The sequence below is a fragment of the Pan troglodytes genome, chromosome 4 (genome assembly GCF_028858775.2).
Source record: "Pan troglodytes isolate AG18354 chromosome 4, NHGRI_mPanTro3-v2.0_pri, whole genome shotgun sequence".
Classification (NCBI taxonomy): Eukaryota; Metazoa; Chordata; class Mammalia; order Primates; family Hominidae; genus Pan; species Pan troglodytes.
The window spans coordinates 148,744,741-148,765,806 of NC_072402.2; the positions used below are offsets into that span (position 1 = coordinate 148,744,741).

General features: G+C 52.0%; 2 protein-coding genes across 45 annotated transcripts in view; one reads left to right on the forward strand and one right to left on the reverse strand.

The window, feature by feature from the left end:
* The first annotated feature begins 981 nt into the window (after window positions 1-981).
* GPX3 (glutathione peroxidase 3) lies at window positions 982-9,530 on the forward strand. Its single transcript, NM_001115157.2, is given in 5 exon segments — window positions 982-1,285; window positions 5,870-6,023; window positions 7,431-7,548; window positions 7,963-8,062; window positions 8,446-9,530. Coding segments are annotated over 5 exon segments (681 nt in total). The 5' UTR covers window positions 982-1,198; the 3' UTR covers window positions 8,668-9,530.
* Window positions 9,531-10,482: 952 nt separating this feature from the next.
* Window positions 10,483-21,066, reverse strand: part of TNIP1 (TNFAIP3 interacting protein 1) — a 57,547-nt gene continuing 46,963 nt past the window's right edge. For 6 of the 44 annotated variants that reach the window (XM_054684706.2, XM_054684714.2, XM_063810812.1 and 3 more), the window contains 8 exons: window positions 19,576-19,704; window positions 17,271-17,402; window positions 16,063-16,188; window positions 15,483-15,548; window positions 14,151-14,342; window positions 13,516-13,658; window positions 12,821-12,934; window positions 10,483-11,287 (listed from right to left, as the gene is read on the reverse strand). In XM_054684706.2, coding sequence (XP_054540681.1) covers window positions 11,272-11,287; window positions 12,821-12,934; window positions 13,516-13,658; window positions 14,151-14,342; window positions 15,483-15,548; window positions 16,063-16,188; window positions 17,271-17,402; window positions 19,576-19,704 — 918 coding nt within the window. In that variant the 3' untranslated portion in view covers window positions 10,483-11,271. The remainder of the gene's footprint in view (window positions 11,288-12,820; window positions 12,935-13,515; window positions 13,659-14,150; window positions 14,343-15,482; window positions 15,549-16,062; window positions 16,189-17,270; window positions 17,403-19,575; window positions 19,705-21,066) is intronic. The other 38 variants (XM_063810814.1, XM_063810815.1, XM_063810825.1 and 35 more) reach the window with 11 other exon arrangements.

Here is a 21,066-nt window from a genome sequence, read left to right on the forward strand (position 1 = left end):
TCCATGGAGATTTTGTTTTTTAATGTAATGAATGATTAAGTCAGCAAATACTTTACATCTGTTGTGTGCTAGGCCCTGTGCCAGGTGGTGATTATGGGCCCTATTCTCAAAGGACTCCTGGTCTCCGTCTGTCACTTACTTTAGAAACAAGTCATCTAGCCAGAGCCAGAAGGGCACTGGAGATCACTAATCAATCCCATCATTACACAGCTGAGGAAACTGAGGCCCAGAGAGTAACTGCAACATGTTAAAGACTACACAGGGAGCAAATTTATTTTCTGCTTCTAAGCCAGGTGGTTTGGCCACAGATAGGCAAAGAAGAATACGAACAGACAAGCCTTGCTGGGTTTCCCACTCAGTTTATTACTATTAGACCATTCCCTTTTTCTCCACTCACATTTCTGTGCATTTCCATGGTCTTCATAGAATCTAAGCCTAAAAATAGAGTTTTCCTTGAGTCTTTGGGTCTTCATTTCTGAAGACTCTCATGTCACAGAAAACTTTAATTAAATAAATCGTTATGCTTTTCTCTTGCTAACCTTTTTCTACAGGCATGTCAGCTGTGACCCTTATGATGGGGAGGAAAGGCACCCCACCTTCTCTGTCCCTACAGTCCCAATGCCCTACCCAGAATGGGGTTTTCAAAATCCCAGGACACCCACTCTTTGTTTCTTAAGCACTAAACCTATATATAGTAAATGTTTCTGGAAGTTTAACTTCAGATCTTGCTGAAATTTTAAACCCTCAATTTCCAGAGGACCATCGCGACGTGTTTTTAAAACCTCGATAGGAATAAGAAATGCTTCCCAGAATGGAGACTTCCATCAGTTCTTGGGAGCTATTAGCCCCCTTGCCCTGGCTGTAATGGAGACCGCTGTGTTTGCCTCCTTTCGCACTTTGGAGCCAAAAGAGGAAGGGACCGCCTCCCACGTCCACAGGGACCTGACTTCCACCTCTCTGCCCAGATTTGCTTATGTCACTGTCGCCCCGGGACAGGGAGGTGGGGAGCTGAGGGCAAGTCGCGCCCGCCCCTGAAATCCCAGCCGCCTAGCGATTGGCTGCAAGGGTCCCGGCTTGGCCGCGGATTGGTCACACCCGAGGGCTTGAAAGGTGGCTGGGAGCGCCGGACACCTCAGACGGACGGTGGCCAGGGATCAGGCAGCGGCTCAGGCGACCCTGAGTGTGCCCCCACCCCGCCATGGCCCGGCTGCTGCAGGCGTCCTGCCTGCTTTCCCTGCTCCTGGCCGGCTTCGTCTCGCAGAGCCGGGGACAAGAGAAGTCGAAGGTGAGTGAGCCTCCGGGCCGGGGGCCGGGAGAAAAAACCTAGCCCCTCGGTGTCCAGCGCTCAGTGCAATGCACCCCTTTTCCCAGGCTCCCCGCCAGATGGGCAATCCCCAGGTGCGAGGGACCTCCTGAACCCCTTTTGCCGCCCCCTCCGCCGCCGGGACCCCGCCCCCGACCGCCGTCGTCTCGTAGTTCCATCTGTTGGAGAGCCGAGACCTGGTGCTTCAGGCGGGCAGAATGACTAAGGGAGGAAGGTCTCTCTCCCCGAGCTCGCACTTTCTCCCCACTGCCACCTCGAGGGTCGCCTTGCTACATCTATGTCACCTCCGTGCCTGAGCTGCTCCCCTTCAGTAGGGCCTAAGAGGGAGGGCGTCACAGAAAAAAATGCCCAGCGTCTGGGTGGGCTGTGCAAGTTCCCAGGGAGAGAGACAAGGAGAAAGGAGAGAGGCAGCTGGGTGGTCCTGGTCCTGAAGAACTGCTGTGGGGGGCTCTTCTACCCCAAGAATGATACAGGCAGGTAGAAATGGCCACTTGGATTCAGGGCATTGGTAGAAGAGGCAGAGATCTGTGCTAGAAAGAGCTCTGGAGTGACAGTGCAGAACACTCAGGACCCTGAGTCCTTACCTGCTCCTGGACCCCCGTTTCTCCATCTGCAGGGGGGAGTTTGGGGGTGGGAGTGCATGGGGCACAATGAAGCTGAGGGCCTCAGAGGGGATGCTTGGAGAAGCTGAAAAATCCACAAGCTGTTCTCTGAAATTTCCTCCCCTGGGGCAGCCTCACTACCCAGGACCCACTGTCCTCATTAGCCTGAGGAAACCTGGTAGTTGGAGAAAGCTGGGGACTGCTAATTCAGAAGAAGAGGTAGAATTCTCTAGAGCCTCAGTCTATTTCCAGCAGGTGTGTGGCCCATACCTGGAGTGGGGATACTGAGGCCAGGAGTGGGATGACCCAGCATGCTTATCTCCTTTGACAGTATGTGCTGGGGTGGGCTCTGTAGACCTCTCCTCTACCCAGGGAGTGGGAGTGGGTGGGGAAGGAGGCAGAAGCCAGGTGTAGGGATAGACTCAGAGAGAGCGATTTCTGTCTCCAACTTCCCAACATGCATAACTCACATTTTTGCAAGCTCTGAGCTTTTGTTTTTAAAATCCTCTGGGTCTTCACTTTAATTAAGATCTTATGAGTCTAGGATTCCGTTTCCAAAATTCTGTCCACTTCTCAGGAAGCCCATTGGAAGCACAGGGTTCCTTCCATGTTACTCACCCCTTTTCGGTCCTCAGCCTAAATCCCATTAATCAGCCTCTCCTTGGAGTCAGTCTAAATGGATGTGAAGCCACTTCGTCCAAGTCCGCTCCTTTTTATCCATCCCTGTTCATAATCCCCAACTCAGAAGGCATTTTCCAGGTCAGGAATGGGATCGATTTTCAACATTGAGGTTTGGGGTGGGCCATAGACAGGCCAGCACCGTGGAGTCAGTCCCAACCTCTCAGTTTTGGAAGGGTCAAAGAAGATACAATTGGGCCCCGCCTCAAGAAGGCTAGTGGGGAGAACGTGGACTCCATGAATAACTCATCATAGCTGTGTCTTCTCTGCAGCACTCTGGGGAAGGATAAATGGACTCACAGAGAATAGGATGGGGATGGTCTAGAAAAGTTTTAGGGTGAGGTGTGATCATATCACATACAACCAGTCAGGACTTGCTGGCTAACGAAAGCCTGGGCATGCCCATCTCTGCTCCCAAGTTCTTAGAGTTCAGATGTCTTAGCTCTGGGTTAGGACCCAACCACTCACCTTACCCCCAACCCCAGGGTAAAGAGATAGGGTTATGGGGCATGTGGAGAATGGAATGGACGAAAGGTGACTCAGCCCCAGAGAGGTGTTTTCCTCCTACCAATTGAAAGGGAGATGCTAGGGAAGAGACCAGGTCCTCCTCTTCTTGCTGCGTCACCTCCCCAGTCCAACTTCAGGCTGCCCACGCTCCTTGTCTCTACAAAAGGACTGCAGAAGCCGGAAAGAGTGACAACTGCTGACGTGCACGGGATCCTAGTAACTGCTGGTTTCTAGGTGACTAAACCTGGCAGAGAGAATCATGGAACCACAGGCTGACAGAGTTAAAGGGCCCTTAAGACAGCCCTGAACCTGACTCCATCTTACAATGGAGGAGCTGGAGCCCCAGCAAAGGGGGTCACATGGCATCAGAGACACAGCAAAGCCCAGCACTCAGGTCTCCTGACTCCCAGACCACTTCTCACAGCATCATATTGATAGGAGTGATAAGACGGGAGAGGAGAAAGACACAAGACCAGCAGCCCCAGCCAGCCAGAGTCCTGGCTGAGTCCCATCATCCAACTCTCAAGCCATCGGAACCCTCTTCTCTTGCCCGGCTGTGGGAGGATTCAGGCACCCTCATGGCCTCTCCCCTTATCTCCTCTGGCCACTGTTTCAGATGCGGTGCTCTGGGATTCCACGTGCCCAGAGAAGGGAAGGGGGCTCATAGAGGACTGAGTTGCAGTGATCAGTGGTGAGCACAGCCGTGGCTCTCCACCCATGGGCCACCTTCTGACCTCCACTATCCCTTGACATGAGATTTCGTTCCAAGAGACTCCAGGCCTGTTTTGCTCTGCCAGCAGATTCCCACAACCATTTTGGGCAGCAGCATGCTTATCTCCCTGGACATATGCCCAGACAGTGTAAGTGACTTGCTCAGGGCCACGCAGCCAGCAAAAAATAGAACCTAATGAAATAGGGTTCTCCTTGCCACACCCCCAAGCTGAAACTGTGCCCAGAAGCTGGTCCTTCTGTTTACAAGTTCCCATTATTAGGACAACCTGTAATCTTTTTTTCCTCCATGTCTCAGTTCATTTTTGGATCATGGCAGAGTTAAAAAAGTGGAGAGGCTATAGACATGCCTGGCTTTCTGGCCACTAGATCTTTGTGGCGGTCTAGGGTGTATTTGTTGTGCCCCAGTTTGTCTGCATTTTAAGGCGGAACTGGCCCTGGCTGGGAACGAGGAGGCCCAGGAGCAGTAGGAATGTTGATCTTAGGTCTTGGGCCTGCCTCCAGCACCCACCAAAAGTCACAGGATGTGGAATATTAGACTCATGTAAAGCAGGAAGTTTGCACCAGAGCCAAGAAGAGAGCTTGCAGCTGCCAGGGAATGGCCTGGCGGAGGAAGCGCAGCCTCGCCCAGCTCAGCAGACCTGCTTCATGACAGAGGCAGCTCTTCTGCACTCTACTGGGGCCACGCCCTGCCAGCATATATCACTCCCTTCACCTGGTCAGGCCCAGGTACCTTGCCTCAACAGCAAGTTCTCCAGAATTGAGGGGAAGAGAGGGGGTGAATTTGCTTCTCTAACTCCAGCCACCTGTCTCTGCCCTCTCCTGGTCTATAATGCTACTTTGCATTCCATTTGTTTATTGTCTGCCCACCTCTCAAAGGATATCAGGGCCACAAAGGACCTTAAAGACCACCTTATAAAATGGTTTCAAGGTTTTTCCTTTCCCATCACGACCAGCCCACCTGCCAAATTGTGTCAATGATGCAATGACATCCTTTCAAGAGTAGTCTCAGAGTTTTGTTGTCTGTGTCACGGGCAGAGTAGGCTCATAGGCCACATCCTACTAGCCAGCAGTGGCCCCAATCCCCCCTCTCCCACTGATCATGATCCTATCAAGCCATCATGGTTGACCTGGTTGAAGAGTTGGTTCAGTTCAAGGTTCTCATTTTACAAATGAGGAAACTCAGGTCCGAAGAAAAGAAAGGGGCAGTCCAAGACCACACAGGGAGTTAATGGCAGAGGGACATGGAGCCCAGGTCTCCCAGCCCACAGTCCACTGCACTCTGTCCCTCCTTGTCCTGGAGGCTGACTGTGAGCAGCAGCTGGGGAGGAAGGCATAAGAGTCATCACCAGCCTGCTCAGACCCGGAACATTAACACATGCAGGTACTGTTGCTTTTCCCTACCTCACCACAGCCCTTTCCCCCATGCCTGGCTCTCAGTCCTGCTTCCCTGTTTGGTAAGAACAGCCTCATCTTTCCTGTCCTGCAGATTGGGAGCCTCTGAATCACCATGTCCATACTGCCTCTTCCTCTCTGTTCAGTTTTTCCTTCACACTGGCCTAGTTCAGGTTCTCATCCTCAATTGCCTGGATTATTCCAACAGCCACCCAACCAGTCTCCATCAGCCCGTCTAGGAACCCAGTCATCAGCTTTAGGGCAGTCTCCCTGAGAGCCCAGTAAATGTTCTGAAATTGACATGTGATGTGGAAGTAATTAGCAAAATAAGTCATTCTCCAGGGTTCCATAGCACTCACTTATTAAGTGCTTAATATTAATAAGTGCTTATTAGGTGCTTAATAAGTGCTTTTTAAGCACTTAATATTAAGTACCTGAAAAGCACTTATTAAGTGCTTTCATAATCATTATCTTAAACAAGGAATTAGGAGACGTCAGTGCTAGTCCAGTTGCAATTCTCGGTGATTATTTTGAGAAAGTCACTCTCCCTGTTGGGATCTTTCATTCTTTTGAAAACGGAGATGTCCAAGTTCCTTTCCAGCTCTAACTGCTCCTTTTATGGCCTGTGTTCCAGATGGACTGCCATGGTGGCATAAGTGGCACCATTTACGAGTACGGAGCCCTCACCATTGATGGGGAGGAGTACATCCCCTTCAAGCAGTATGCTGGCAAATACGTCCTCTTTGTCAACGTGGCCAGCTACTGAGGCCTGACGGGCCAGTACATTGGTAAGAGCCCACCCTTCCTCCCTGCTTTATTTGGGGCTGTATGGCATATTTCAATCACAGGAGCTTTTCTGGTGCATGGGGGAAAGGGTGATGGCAATCACGAGAGTCCAAGCCCCTTTTCTCAGCTCCACTGTGTTCCGTGGTTTTGTGAAGATGATTATATAAGCCTGAGGTCTGATTGCCTTTGGACATGTTCTAGGAGATTCCTAGTTATCCTTCTTCATCTCTGGGCACCTCAACAACCCTAAAGGCAGAGGGATAGAGATTAGGTTTGTGCTTAGAACTCCCTTTGGCTGGAGCATGAGATGGTAACTGAAGCTCCATCTTGCTGAGAATATCTCATTTTCCCTCAGCCCCATCTGCTTTGGTGCTTCTCTTGGCAGCTCTCTGGAAAGCAGGCAATTGCCTCGAGGTCCCTGAGTGTATGCGTGGTGTAGCGGGATGAAGGAGCAGGCTACACTTCTAATGCCCATTCTAAAATAAACTTTGAAGATGATCTAGTTTAGCCTTCCCCTCTTCTCAATTTACAGATGGGAAACCAAGACTCAGAGCGAAGATACAACTTAAAACAGAGTCACAAAGCTATTAGCGGTGGAATGGGGCATTTGGCCCAGGTTTCATGATCTCCTGATATGCTTACTCCTTTCTCCCTAGCTGGGGTAGAATACAGAGGCTAGGGGAACAGGCAACCAAAGGCAAGCGACAGCACCCAGGGGAAAACGCTTTGGGGCTGAGCAGTCTACTGGCAGGGGGTCAGGGAGGCAAGGGCAATTTGACCCTCCATGCTCTGCCTGGCAATCACAGGCGAATTCCCGGAAGTGAAAGGACGGCGGTCACGTGGCCCAGTGGCTGTGAGTGCTTTGTCTGGGATGCTTCTCTCTAGCCTTGGAACAGAGCAGAGTGCGTTTGGGCAAGAGATGGGCTGGGTGCTGCTGCAAAAGAGACCAGGGGACACTGAGGACACTGGGGAGCTGGGCCAGGGCCTCATCTGTGTTCCTGATTTGCCAAAGATTATGGGAGGGTTGTAACCTCACCCCAAAGAAGTTCTCTGCCTTGTATCCAGGGATGGATAGTTCTTGCTCCAGGAAACTCAATCCTGAGGGTCCTGAATGAGTGCTCTAGCTGGCCCAGGTGGAGGGCCTTGGCAATGGGCAGGTGACTGACAGCTGACTTGAGGAAGGGTATTATTCTTGTCCTCCAAACCTCCAATCCATCCAGATTAGAGTCAAGAGGATAGGACCTGAGTCCCAGCATTGCCGTGAACTCACTGGTGATCTTGCGCAAGTCCCTCCCTTTCTCGGGCCTCAGTAGTTCCAGCGGCACAGCGGGTGAGCCGGGGGAGTGGTGTGGATGAGACAGGGCTCCTCGCCAGGATACTCCCATGTCTGCTCTTTCTCTTTGGCCCAGAACTGAATGCACTACAGGAAGAGCTTGCACCATTCGGTCTGGTCATTCTGGGCTTTCCCTGCAACCAATTTGGAAAACAGGAACCAGGAGAGAACTCAGAGATCCTTCCTACCCTCAAGTGAGTGCTCACTCAGCATCCTGAGAAAGCTCCTCTCACATGGCCCACGTCTTGTTATCAACCCCAATTCATGGTGGACATTTCTCGGCCACCAAGAACCACTCTCCTCTTCTAGGATCCCCAGTGGAATGAGGGAAGGGAAGGGACAAGAGAGGGAGAAGGACAGGGACAACTGGTTGTGATGTGCATCCGCAGGGAGCACCAAGGTTGGGGGACACTGAAAAGGGACCAGGCTGGAAAGGAAGACCGTGGACTCACATTATGCCTATGCCCACTGCACATTCACTGGCTCCTGCTGCCCACTGCAGAATAAATCCAGACCCCCAACACCCTCTCCCCTGTTCTGTCCCTTCCTCTCATTTCTGAGCCCTGTGCCCACCTCCTTGGGACCCACCTAAGAACATTTCTCAACAGGTATGTCCGACCAGGTGGAGGCTTTGTCCCTAATTTCCAGCTCTTTGAGAAAGGGGATGTCAATGGAGAGAAAGAGCAGAAATTCTACACTTTCCTAAAGGTAAGTGAGCTGCCACCTGTGCTGGCTGGGGCTGCAGCCCCTCCTGGCTCCAGCCCACAGCGTCAGGGCCCATGCCACCTCCCCTGCTCCTGGGCTCTTGGGGAATTTCTTGGCACCTGACTATTGTTCCAACTAGAGGGCTCTGCAGACCCTGACTAGGGTCTCCTTGGCCCATTTTACAGAAAGGCCCAGAAGGACCCAGAGTGAACATACTAAGGGTCTCACAATCTTCTAGAGCCACAGCTGGCGCTGGCAGTCTTCTAACTCCCAAACTGGGGCTCTTCTCTCAGGGCCAGGCTATTCTCCCACCCCAGGAAGGCCTGGGAAGGAAGAGGGTCAGGGGGCCTCAAGCAAGGTTGACACTCCTCTCATCCCTGCTCTAGAACTCCTGTCCTCCCACCTCGGAGCTCCTGGGTACATCTGACCGCCTCTTCTGGGAACCCATGAAGGTTCACGACATCCGCTGGAACTTTGAGAAGTTCCTGGTGGGGCCAGATGGTATACCCATCATGCGCTGGCACCACCGGACCACGGTCAGCAACGTCAAGATGGACATCCTGTCCTACATGAGGCGGCAGGCAGCCCTGGGGGTCAAGAGGAAGTAACTGAAGGCCGTCTCATCCCATGTCCACCATGTAGGGGAGGGACTTTGTTCAGGAAGAAATCCGTGTCTCCAACCACACTATCTACCCATCACAGACCCCTTTCCTATCACTCAAGGCCCCAGCCTGGCACAAATGGATGCATACAGTTGTGTGTACTGCCGGGCATGTGGGTGTGGGTGCATGTGGGTGTTTACACACATGCCTACAGGTATGCGTGACTGTGTGTGTGTGCATGGGTGTACAGCCACATGTCTACCTATGTGTCTTTCTGGGAATGTGTACCATCTGTGTGCCTGCAGCTGTGTAGTGCTGGAGAGTGACAATCCTTTCTCTCCAGTTCTCCACTCCAATGATAATAGTTCACTTACACCTAAACCCAAAGGAAAAACCAGCTCTAGGTCCAATTGTTCTGCTCTAACTGATACCTCAACCTTGGGGCCAGCATCTCCCACTGCCTCCAAATATTAGTAACTATGACTGACGTCCCCAGAAGTTTCTGGGTCTACCACACTCCCCAACCCCCCACTCCTACTTCCTGAAGGGCCCTCCCAAGGCTACATCCCCACCTCACAGTTCTCCCTGAGAGAGATCAACCTCCCTGAGATAAACCAAGGCAGATGTGACAGCAAGGGCCACGTACCCCATGTCGGGGGTGGTGTCTTCATGAGGGAGGGGCCCAAAGCCCTTGTGGGCGGACCTCCCCTGAGCCTGTCTGAGGGGCCAGCCCTTAGTGCATTCAGGCTAAGGCCCCTGGGCAGGGATGCCACCCCTGCTCCTTCGGAGGACGTGCCCTCACCCCTCACTGGTCCATTGGCTTGAGACTCACCCCGTCTGCCCAGTAAAAGCCTTTCTGCAGCAGCTGAGCCTACTGTGTGTGGTGCTTCTTCAATGGTGGCCGCCCCCGCCTGGGTGGGAAGTGAGGAGGAGAAGGTGGGGCAGGGTAAAGGGGGGAGGATGAGAAAAGAACAAATACAACAACAAAAACTTTTTACAGTGGGTACAAAGGTAATTGCGGTTTTCACCATATGGCAAAATCCAAGGCTACCTCCCCAACCCCACAATTCTCCCTGAGATCAGCCAAGGAAGACTGCAAGGGCCATGTAGCCCTATCAGGGGTGGCGTCTTCATGAGGGAGGCCCCCCTGCCACAAAAAAGGGGCAAAAATTGCAATTACTTTTTCAACAACCTGATAGTTAGCTGCAGTGGTGCACTCCTTCAGCTACTTGGGAGACTGATGTGGGAGGCTCCCTTGAGCCCGGGAGTTTGAGGCTATAGTGTGCCGTGACTGAGTCTGTGAAGAGCCACTGCACTCCAGCCTGGGCAACACAGTCAGACTGTCTCTTAAAAAAAAAAAAAAAAAAAGAGAGAGAGAGAAATTAGAGAATGCTTTGAGTCCCTGCTTTTTGGCTCCTACCTTGGCCCACTCTGCTTCTCTCACTCAGCATTTGGAGTTTATAAAACCAATTCTGATCTACTCTCATTCCCTCCCACAGTTCTCCAAATCAGCTAAGGTTGAGGTGTTCTGTTTGACAGATGAGGAAACTGAGGCTCACAGAAGGGCCACACCTTGCCCCAGGTCTCCTGATGAGTGAGGGGCAGGACTGGAATTTAAACCCAAGTCCCCTGAGTCCTGGCCTAGGCTCCTTCCACTGCCCCTGGTTGCCCTACCCTCAGGGAGGCCCTGATACGTCACCATTACTCAAGAGTAATGGTGACCATCTCAGGGAAAGGAAGAAAAGGGGAACAGAAGGAGGGACCCAGGAAAGCAGGGGGTTGATAGGGGAACATTAGCGCATAAATGAACATGAGTCAGAATGCTGATCTTCTTCAACTTGGATTTATGTCCATGATTCGTGCAAATAGCTATCCAGGGATGGACAGCCACCCTAATCTGGGCTTCTGGCACCACAGGCCTCCAGCTATGGGGTCCAGGGTCTGAACCTCAGGGCCTGGCAGCTTCAGGCTGGCGCCCCTCGGCGGACGTGGCTGGCATGGCCTTCTCCCATCTGTGATGGCTTCAGCAAGGCTACTGTGAGTGGTGGTGGAGAGGGCCCCAGAGCCAGAATATCCATCATTCTCTTCTGTTCTGGAGACAAACCCACACGTCCCACAGCTCCTCACAGAGGGGTAGGGGTGTGCGTGGGGCAGGTCCTGCTACAGAGCTTGAAGCAAAAATTAAACACACACACAAATTGGTCATGGCAACTAGAGGGCCTGAAACCACTTCCGGGAGGTTTTGAAGGAAGGGGGTCTTGGCTGCATCCCACTCTTAGGATTGCTGCTCCTGGAGGCTTCTGCAACGGATGGCGGGTCAAAGCCGGATGAGGCCTCTCTCCACTCAGCAGCAGGGAAGGAGTTTTTCCCAGTCACTCCCAGCAGAGTACAAATGAAAGCCTTCTGGGTGGAGCCTCCCCAGTCCTGTAAACAGCTCAGTTCAGGGACTGGTGTACAAGCTGGCCACCCATCTCAGCCTCTCATCCAGCTGAGGCTCTGGCCACACTGTGCAAGTGGCTTCTAGTTTTTCGGCAATCTGAGATCAGCTGGCTCTGCAAGATGAAGGTGGAGCCAAATGACACAATCTGGTCTCACTGAGGCCCCTCACGGTCATTTTTTGGAGACTCTAAATAAACAAAAATTTTGAGGACTTCATGATTATGTGGTAGAGCGAGTTTCAAAGTCTCTTATGGAATGCAATGCAGGAACAGTGAAAATAACAGCTAGGGTTACTGGGTGCTACCAAGTGCCAGGGCTAAGTACCTTAGGTACGCTGGTCATGTAATCTTCACCCAGCCCTATGAAGAAGGCAGGTTATTATCCCATTGTAGAAGAGGGAACTGGGACACTAAGAGGTTTTAAATGACTTGCTCATAGTTCCAGGTCCAGGAAGTAGTGGGGCTAGGATTTGAACCCAATCTCAAATCCTGGAGCAGTTCTGGGGAGGGAGCCCCTCCCATTATACCAATCTCTACCACTCATCAAAGCAGCCTCCAAGGGGCTCCACTGAACTTGTAGGGCTCTTCAGGGAAAAACAGAAAATGACTGAGCAGCCCAATCCCTTCTTCCAATCACCAAATCCTCCAAACTGCAACCCCTCCAAGGTGTCCGTCCCATGGCCTCTACTCACACACCTGCAAAGGGACACTCGCTACCTCCCAGAGCTGGCTCCATTTCTGCACAACTGTGTCCCTTAGAAAGTTCCTCTTCATGTTGCAATGGACTTGGCCTCCCTGTCATTCCCACCCACTAGTTATAATTCTGTTCCCAGAAGTCCCACAGGCGAGGTGGTGCCTTGTGCCCCATGAGAGCTCTACAGGGAGCAATGGCAGTCGCTAAGGTCCCAATCTTTTCACGAGTGGACACAGCTCCAGGCTCTTCAGCCTTTCATGGTGGACACCATGGTCAGGGGAGCTTTTCAAACAGAAATATGGTCATGCCACTCTGCTTTAAAAATGTCGAGTGACTACACATTATGCTGAGGATAAGACCCAGGCCTCCCACCACGCTCCACAGGCCTGCAGGGTCAGGACCCGGCTACGTCCTGAACCCTGCGTTGCCCCTCTCTTTCCCTACCTTGTTCTTGGCTCCAGCCACGCTGGTCTTCCCTCCGATCCTCAAATCAGCTCCCCTACTTCCCCTCCTCCCACCACGGCCTCTGCATTTGTCATGTTGTCTGCAAAAGCATCCTCCACCCCTACCTCTCCACCTAGCTAGTGTCACTCATTCTGAGAGTCTCAACTCAAATGCTGCCCCCGGTCTAGGTCGGCTTCCTCTGCTATCTGCTCCCACAGAAACCGGCTCTTCTTCCTTTAGGGCACTTGAGTGCAGCCTGTTTGTGTGGTGTTTGTTTATTCATTTCTGCCTCCCTCATTAGACATTACGCTGTATAAGGGCAAGGACTGTATCTGCTTCTGTTCTCTAGGCATCCATAGCACCTAGCACAATGCCTGGCATTAGATAATGCACTAGAATGAATGGTTTCAGCCCCCTTCACTCTGTGGTTGCCATTACTCTCCATTCAACACTGTTTTGGAAAGCTGGGCCTCTCCTCCACCAAGATCAGAAACTAACAACATCACCCCCAAACTCAGGCAATGCTGGCAGATAAGATATTATCTCCCCCAGGGAGGACCAAGACTCAGTATTAGGGGCTCACCTGGTTCTGTAGGCCTGGCTGTGGGAGGGTCCATCACTTGGGAGCTCTGATTTGGATTTCGAACCCCTCCACAGGGTAGACGCCAGGTGTATTCCGGCTGCGACAAAACTGGTGCTTAATAATCAATAATCACACCCAAAAATTACAATAGCACCTACTGTGCCAGGACAATACTAAATCTGTATTAGTCAAGTATAATTGAATCTTTATAACAACCCAGGCTGGCACTCCCATTTCACAGGTAAGGAATCTGAGGCTCAGAGGGGATAACTTGCTGAAGGTCATCCAGCAAGGAGAATGGCTAAGCTTGGATTTGAATCCAGGTCTTTGTAAATCCAGAGCCAATCTCTTAAGTGCCATACTATATACTCTGGTGTTTAAAGATGTGTACCAAGAAGGGTCATATGGGAGAAGCTGAAAAAGAGGCCAGCCAGGAGGTTTCTGTAATGGTCCAGGGGAGAGCTGGGATGCCTAAGGTGGGGCTGTGGCAGAGGACTGGGGAAAATGGGACAAGTGACAGCAGATCTTTGGAAGAAGAATGATAAGAAGGGAAAAGAGGCCAGGCGCAGTGGCTCACGCCTGTAATCCTAGCACTTTGGGAGGCCAAGGCGGGTGGATCACCTGAGGTCAGGAGTTCAAGACCAGCCTGGCCAATATGGAGAAACCCCGTCTCTACCAAAAATACAAAAAATTACCGGGCGTGGTGGTGCATGCCTGTAATCCCAGCTACTTGGGAGGCTAAGGCAGGAGAATAGCTTGAACCTGGGAGGCAGAGGTTGCAATGAGCCGAGATCGTATCACTGCACTCCAGCATGGGCAAAAAAGAGTGAAACTCCATCTCAAAAAAAAAAAAAAAAAAAAAAGGAAAAGAAAATAAAAAAAGAGAGGAGAGAAGAAGAGGAGGGGAGGGGAGAGGAGTGGAGGGGAGGGGAGGGGAGAGGAAAGGAAAGGAAAGGAAAGAGAGAGAAACATGGTGAGGCTCTGGAATCTAGTTACATGTGGAAGTTATAAGAAAAAGCAAACCCAAACTCTGATACCCATGGCCTGGGGCCTGGAGGGAGTCCTCCTTCCCACCCTGCACTCTTACTCAGCCTTCTCCGTCCTAGACCAGTGACCCTGAACAGCTGTGGGGCAGCCCTGCGGGACTGTGGCCAGATCCCTGCCCCTGGGTAGCAGCCCAGAGCCAGGCCCTGGACACCCACCTGCCACCACGGTGCTGTTTAGTTCAGAAGGATGCAGTTTCTGAACCCCTCACTTAACCTTCCTCTCTGGAAGGTGTCTGGGGCAGCCTCTGTGTGTGCCCTGGAGCAAGGGAGGGACACAGACTCACCAGATGGAAGAGGCGCGAGTTGGGGAGTGGGGGCGGGTGCTCCATGGCCATGGGGGGAGGGGGGTAGCGGATCTGGGACCAGTCCTCGAAGCCATGGTGTGGCACCATGGCTGGCATGGGCGGGTAGGCGTAGGGGTAGGCCCCGCAGAGATGTTCTGGGTGGGGCTCCACATGGTAACGCTCTCCTGAGGCCTGCAAGAAAGGCTGACGTCTGGCTTTGGCCTGCAACAGGCTGCACAGGACACCCATCTCATCACCCTCTAAATAGAATGTTAGCTCTCTGAAGGCTAGCAGCCTGGGTACCAAAGGCTGGTATGTGGTCATGAAAGGCTGCTACATGGGTACAGAAATCTGGATACATGGGCATAGAAGGCTGGATATATGAGCATGGAAGCCTGCATGGGCATGGAAGGCTGGGTACACATGCATGGAAGGTTGTGACATGGGCACAGAAGGCTGGTACATGGGCCTAGAAGGCTGGTACATGGGCATGGAAGGCTAGTACATGGGCACGGAAGGCTGGTACATGGGCACAGAAGGCTAGTACATGGGCATGGAAAGCTGGTACATGGGCACGGAAGGCTGGTACATGGGCACGGAAGGCTGGTACATGGGCACGGAAGGCTGCTACATGGGCAGTGAAGGCTGGTACATGGGCACAGAAGGCTAGGTACATGGGCACAGAAGGCTGGTACATAGACACGGAAGGCTGGTACATGGGCACGGAAGGCTAGAACATGGGCACGGAAGGCTGGTATATGGGCACAGAAGCCTGGGTACGTGGGCACGGAAGGCTGGGCACATGGGCATGGAAGGCTGGGCACATGGGCATGGAAGGCTCATACATGGGCACAGAAGGCTGGGTAAATGGACACAGAAGGCTGGGCACATGGGCACGGAAGGCTGATACATGGAAATGGAAGGCTGAGCACATGGGCATGGAAGGCTGGTACATGGGCACGGAAGGCTGGTACATGGGCACGGAAGGCTGGGCATGGGCACAAAAGGCTGGTACATGGGCACGGAGGGCTGGAACATGGGCATAGAAAGTTGGATACATGGGCACGGAAGGCTCATACACGGCCAAAGAAGGCTAGTCACATGGGCAAGGAAGGTTGCTACCTGGACACAGAATGTCAACAGTGATGACAGCTAATGCATTGTGGGCACTGCCTCTGTACCAAAACTGCTCTAAGGCTTTTCCTGTATTACTCATCAGTTAGTTAGCAGAGGATGTCGCCACGCCCGAGCACACACTGTGCATCCATCAGGCTAGCTCCATGAGGAAGGTAAGAGGATGTCAGTGCTGCTACCTCCCTCAAGCCTCCTCACCTTTGCTTTCCTCTTCTGCTGTCTGAGGGCTTCTCTTGCCTTCTCCTCATCTTTGAATGCTTTCAGCTGAGAGAAGAAGGGAGGGAGAAAAGACTGTCGGCACAGGTGGTTTCTGGCCAGGCCTGGATCCAGGGCCTAACCAGCCACGAGGACTGACCGGCTGATGCTTCCCTCTGGGCCACCGTGCGTGGGCCAGCCCCGGGAAAGGGCCCTGAGGGCGGAGCACAGCCCAGGCTGTTGCTGCAGGCCACCTGCTTGTCATAGTGGTCTGTGCACAGGTCAAGAGGGTTCACGTGAACCTCGCTGCTTCTCTGCTAACATCTTTTAGTTCCACTCTGGGAGAGTAAAGCCCAGAACTGACTGTGGAAAGTCAGAGGTAGAGGTATCTTAGAGTAAACCTCGTAATTGTACAAAGAAAGAGTCAGAGAGGGGAAGGGCCTTGCCGAGCTCAAATATGATTGCAGAGCTGGAGAGAGGCAGTGAGGGTCCTGACATCCAGCCTCACCAGGGCCCTCCAATCCATGCCCCCTCTCCCCACGAGGACAGGCCAGTTGCCCTTCCTGGGTCCAGTCACTCTTACCTGGGCATTTGACAGGGTGACCTGGGCCTGCAGCTTCTCCACTTGCTTCTTCAGCTCTTCCTTCTCCTCATTCATGCGCTCACGATCACTGCGCTCCCTCTGGAAGTCCTCCTCGAAGATCTTCACCTGGTGTGGAGGGAGGGTGAAGAGAGGGAGGGGGATGGTCCTGAGTGGGGATTTCTCCTCAGGCCCAGACTCCCATGCCTCCTGCTGGGGTCACAGATGGCAGAGCTGGGGGTCGCCATGGGGAGTGGGACAGGTACACCTCCAGCCTCCACCTTAACTTCAAACAGAGTAGTTCTGTGTCCCTCTATCTTACATTCTGGGCTTCAAGGTAGGACTTTATTTGAACAAAGGATATATGGTTTTAAAAAAACGTTGAAAGCCATCAACCAGTGCAATCCTTTCACTCCGCTGAGACCCACAGGGGCAGTGATCACAGAACCAGAGTGTGGTGTAGACCAGAGTTTGGATCTGCTGGTTCTGAGGGCAGAGACGCTACAAACTCTGCTAGGGCTCCAGGGTGCCCTGGCAGAGGTGGGTTGGGTGGGGCCTGCCTCTGTCTCTTAGCCTGTAGTTTCACATCCTTAGTGCAGATCAGCTGAGACACTGGCTAGGTTCAAGGAGGTTTAGGAGGATTAAATAGCACAGAGACAATGGGAGAGCCACAACCTTTTCGCTTTCTTTCACCCCAATCCTTCTGTGTCCCTCAGGGCTAGTAGGTCTTTAATACCATTTTAGCACCTGCCAATCTCCTTTAAATAAAGGAGAAAAGAACTCCAGTTCAGAGTCTTCATTTGGCAAGAGTATCCGGCTAGAGTTTAATAACATTGTTCTGTTTTTATTGTTTATTGCGTACAGTTACTTTCTACTTGTGACAAATAATAAATGGTTTTTTCCATTTACAGCAGTGATATAAAGCTCCCTTTTAAATTCATTTATTTAGAATTTATTTTTTAAATACTAGGTAAATAATAGCACGTGTGGGGCATAGAGATGGCTAAATCATAAAGGTGGTAGAGGAACGACTTAAGCTAGGGTTATGGTGCTGGAAAGGATAAACCTAGAGCCAGAGGGGGGCCCTGGCCAATGGCCAGAAAGTGGATTACTAATTACAGGTTCCATGTGATTCCAAGCCGTCTGGGCCCTCAGGAAAGCTCCAGCTCCCACAGAGCTCCTCCCACCTGATTTCCTCCCGGAAGCCTCACCTGCTGTTTCAGCAACTCATTCTGCGTGACCAGCTCCTGTTTCCTTAGGAGGGCCCCTGCTCCTTCTGGGCTCCCAAATGCTGTTGGTGGAGATGATGGCGGGGTTTGGATGCTCAGTGCTTCCTCCAGGGCCTGGAATCAGGAAAAGATGGGACCATCAGCAGGAACCCCTGGAAATCAGGGCCCTTTGGAGGGGTCATCCTCAGGGACCTCCTTCCTAATAATAATCATACTAATAATAGCCACCACTACCAGTCCTATTTAATAAATGCTGCCCTATTTATTTGCATTCTACACATATCATTTCATTGGATCTTCTGCACAGTGCCATGAAGAAAAGACTATGATCATCATCCTCATTTTACAGATGTGAAAACTGAGGCTCAGAGACCTGAAGGGACTTGTCCAAGGTCAAGGTCACACAGCTGGTAAGTGGCAGAGCACAGATTCAAGCCCAGCACATGCTCCTACCCAGCAGGCTAAACTGGGGTTGTCATGCAGAAGGGGAAACCTCCCCTTCCCTGAACATGTGTGGCTCAATTCTTAGCACCCAGACCTAGAAGGAAGATTAAGTCCTCCGGGGGAGGCTTCAGTCTCCCCAACAACTGCCCTGCCCTGAGATTCTTCACTTTCAGCAACCCATTCCCATCCAAACCACCCCTTCCATCCTCAACACTTATGTACATAGAGAAGACTGGATTTAATTTCTGCTTAGTTAATATTTTCCCTTTCTAACACTGAAAATGGGCTGAAATATCATCAAATAACATTTTGAAAATAAAAAAATACTCTTAATCTATCATGTTCACAATAGATTATATAAACAGTGTGCCCACATCTTCTTAAAGGTTTCAGTTAACTGTGTTTCCCCTTTAAGTCTGTTAACATGTTACTCAGAACTCTGGAACATGTCTCAAGACTGGGCACCCTGGACTTTGGCCCCAGGACAGCATCGCCCATGGGCCTCCCTGGACCGAGGGGAGATAGAGACCTGGCCCAACTTGGACTCGGGCTTCCACCTGGTCTCCTCAGCTCCCCTAGACACCCAAAGAAACTGCAGGACCGAGAGTATTCAGGATGCTCCGAGGGGAAGTTATGGCTCCACTTTATCTTCCTACTCCACCCCACTTTTAAATGAAAAGACTGAGGTCCAGCGACAGGGAGATGCCTAGGTCATGAGCAAAGAAGGCCACATGCCCTGCATTACTCATCCACATGGTGTCTGTCCCTGGCTCTGCCAAGAAAACCTCCAAGGTCATCTTTATGATCAGCAACATGGACAATTCTCTGCCTGGATTTAGAGCCCCAAGTCCCCCAGCTCAGGACAGATCACGTTTCTTTCTCTGGAAACAGGTCAAGGGCCCCAGACTTGGCATAATCAGTGTTTACAAAACACCAAAACCAAAAAGAAAGGGTTTCCCCAGCAGGCCTAGGAATGCTCAACTCATGCCAGAGTCCACTGTCACCAGGGTCAGGAGGCAGAGGGAAAGGAAAAACAATTAGCATGAAACGAAAAGCTGAGCCATGAACTTAACTCCTCCAGGCCCTCAGAGAATGTTTCCTTTCAAAGCTCCCTCCTGTCAGCTTGCATCTTTGAAACGTGCTGGAAAGCAGGCAGAACTAGAGCCGTTCCCACCAGGGCTCGGATGGCAAAACTGAACTGGAGAGGCTGGAGAGGCTAAGCTGGGACTAGACCACTCCGCTTGGCTCAGACCAGAGGGTTTCTGGTTTCCCCAGCCTCTACCCTGGGGGCCCCATCTCCCTGGATCCCACTGCACAAGGGCGGGCCCCTCAGCCCGTGCTCCTCCATTCCCATCAGTGTTTGCTGAACATGTGCTTGATGCCAGGCGCTGTACAAGGCGCCCAGGGCATACACCTTGGTGAAAGTATGCACCTCCCACCACCAGATGGGAAGACAGAATTAAATAAGTGATGACGAGCCATGAGAAGGAGTGTCAGAGAAGTTGCTGGTACCTCAGGAGCATAGACCAGGGCAACCTGAATGAGATTCTGGGAAGGCTTTGCTGAGCAAGTGAGGGTAAAGCAAACCCTGACAAGCAGGGTGGGCAGGTGAGGCACAAGGGGAAGAGTGCACCTCCAGAGGGAAGGGTGACACAGGCTAATTCAAGGGCTGAGTCACTCCCAGTGTGGGAGGCAATGACAGAGCAGGCGGGAAACAGGATGCCAGCTCACTGACTGGGGGTTACCCTTCCTAAGCTGAATGGTTGGGGGTGCCAGTGATGGGGTGGGCATTGCAGCTGGACTCAAGGGACCCCAGCCAAGGGACCCGGGCCAAGGCACCCACCTTGTTGAGCCGCTGGATCTCCTTTTCCTGGTACTCACGCTGTCGGGTGAGTGGGCTCAGCTGATCCTGCAGGTACTTGACCTTTTGGCGCAGCTCCTTGGCCTCCGCTGTCAGCTGCTCCTTGTCGGTCTGCAGGGAATACAAGGTTGGTAAGCTGGCTAGGATGGCCTCTCCAGGAAGCCTCGGATTCTCTGTCCTGCCTGGCCTAGCCCTTACGTTCTCCCCTGGCCATCACTTCACAATGCTCACATGCAAAGCACCTGGGGTCGGTACAGTAGTGTCCATCCGGTCCTGCCCTCAATTATTATGTGTCAATTTAAAATAATAATTAAAAAAAGAAAAAGCAGTAGCTCAGTTGAGTAAAAGACCCTGGATTCCGACACCAGTTCATCCACTAAGCAGCTGAGACCCCTGGCACTGCCACAGCCCTCTCTTGTCTAAGCTTACCTACCTGTCACAGGTACGGGGTTCCTAATGTGAGTCACACAGAGACCTCAGGAGGCCTGTGAGCCCCAAAACTGAATGCAAAATTTTGTCTGTGTGTAATCTGCTAGAAAGAAAAGCCATAGTTCTGACCAGATTCACATGGGGGTCTTCCGTGATCCACAGAAAGCGATAAACTACTGATAATCCCTAACAGACACTGCAGCTCATACAGCCTTGGAGCCTAGAGGAGAGATGACACGCCCAGAGAGAACTGTGACATAAGGCAGAGAGTGCTCCTCCAGAAAGAAACAAAATACTGTGGGGCTAAAAGAAAGATCACCACAGCTGAGGGAAGGCTTCCAGGAGGCGGTTCCATACCCTCTACGGAACCAGCAGGGCTTCGCCACAGCCAGCCAAGACTGGGATGGCCTTTAGACAGCATCAAGCCCCAGCCCTGTAATACGATGGGAAACAAATGTCCAGAGAGGGGAAGTGACGTACCCAAGGCCACACAGTGAGCTGGGGCTAGAACCCAGGTTTCCTATTCCCTTGCTCTCTCTCCTTCCATGTCAAAGGAGGTGTTGAAACTAGGGGATGGCAGCACAGTGCAGTGGAAAGACCAGGCACATCCCCAAATAAACTATATATTCCTATGTGTACATATATGCGAGAAAGGTCTGGAAACAGATGCACCAAAATGGTAACAGTGGTTCCCTCTAGGGAGGGCCTGGGATCATGGCAGTGGGAGGTAGTCCAGGGAAACTTTCACTTTGTAGCGTGTGGACATTTCATAACTGTGTATTCACAGCATGTGATTAAGCGACCAGTCGCAGGGGTTAGTTTTCACCCAGCCCTGTGTGACCTTTAGTCAGTACGGACTGCAGAGGGCAGGCTTGGTCAGACCTCCCTGGGAATCGTTCTGGACTCCCCATCAAGAGGCTCCCGGATGGGCATGGGCTTTACCAAAATACATACTTATCTACAGGGCCACGCCTTGTCATGAAACGTCCTACCTTCCCTGTAGCTGACAGGGAAGAGCCCTCAGATTCCAGGGATTTGTCTCAC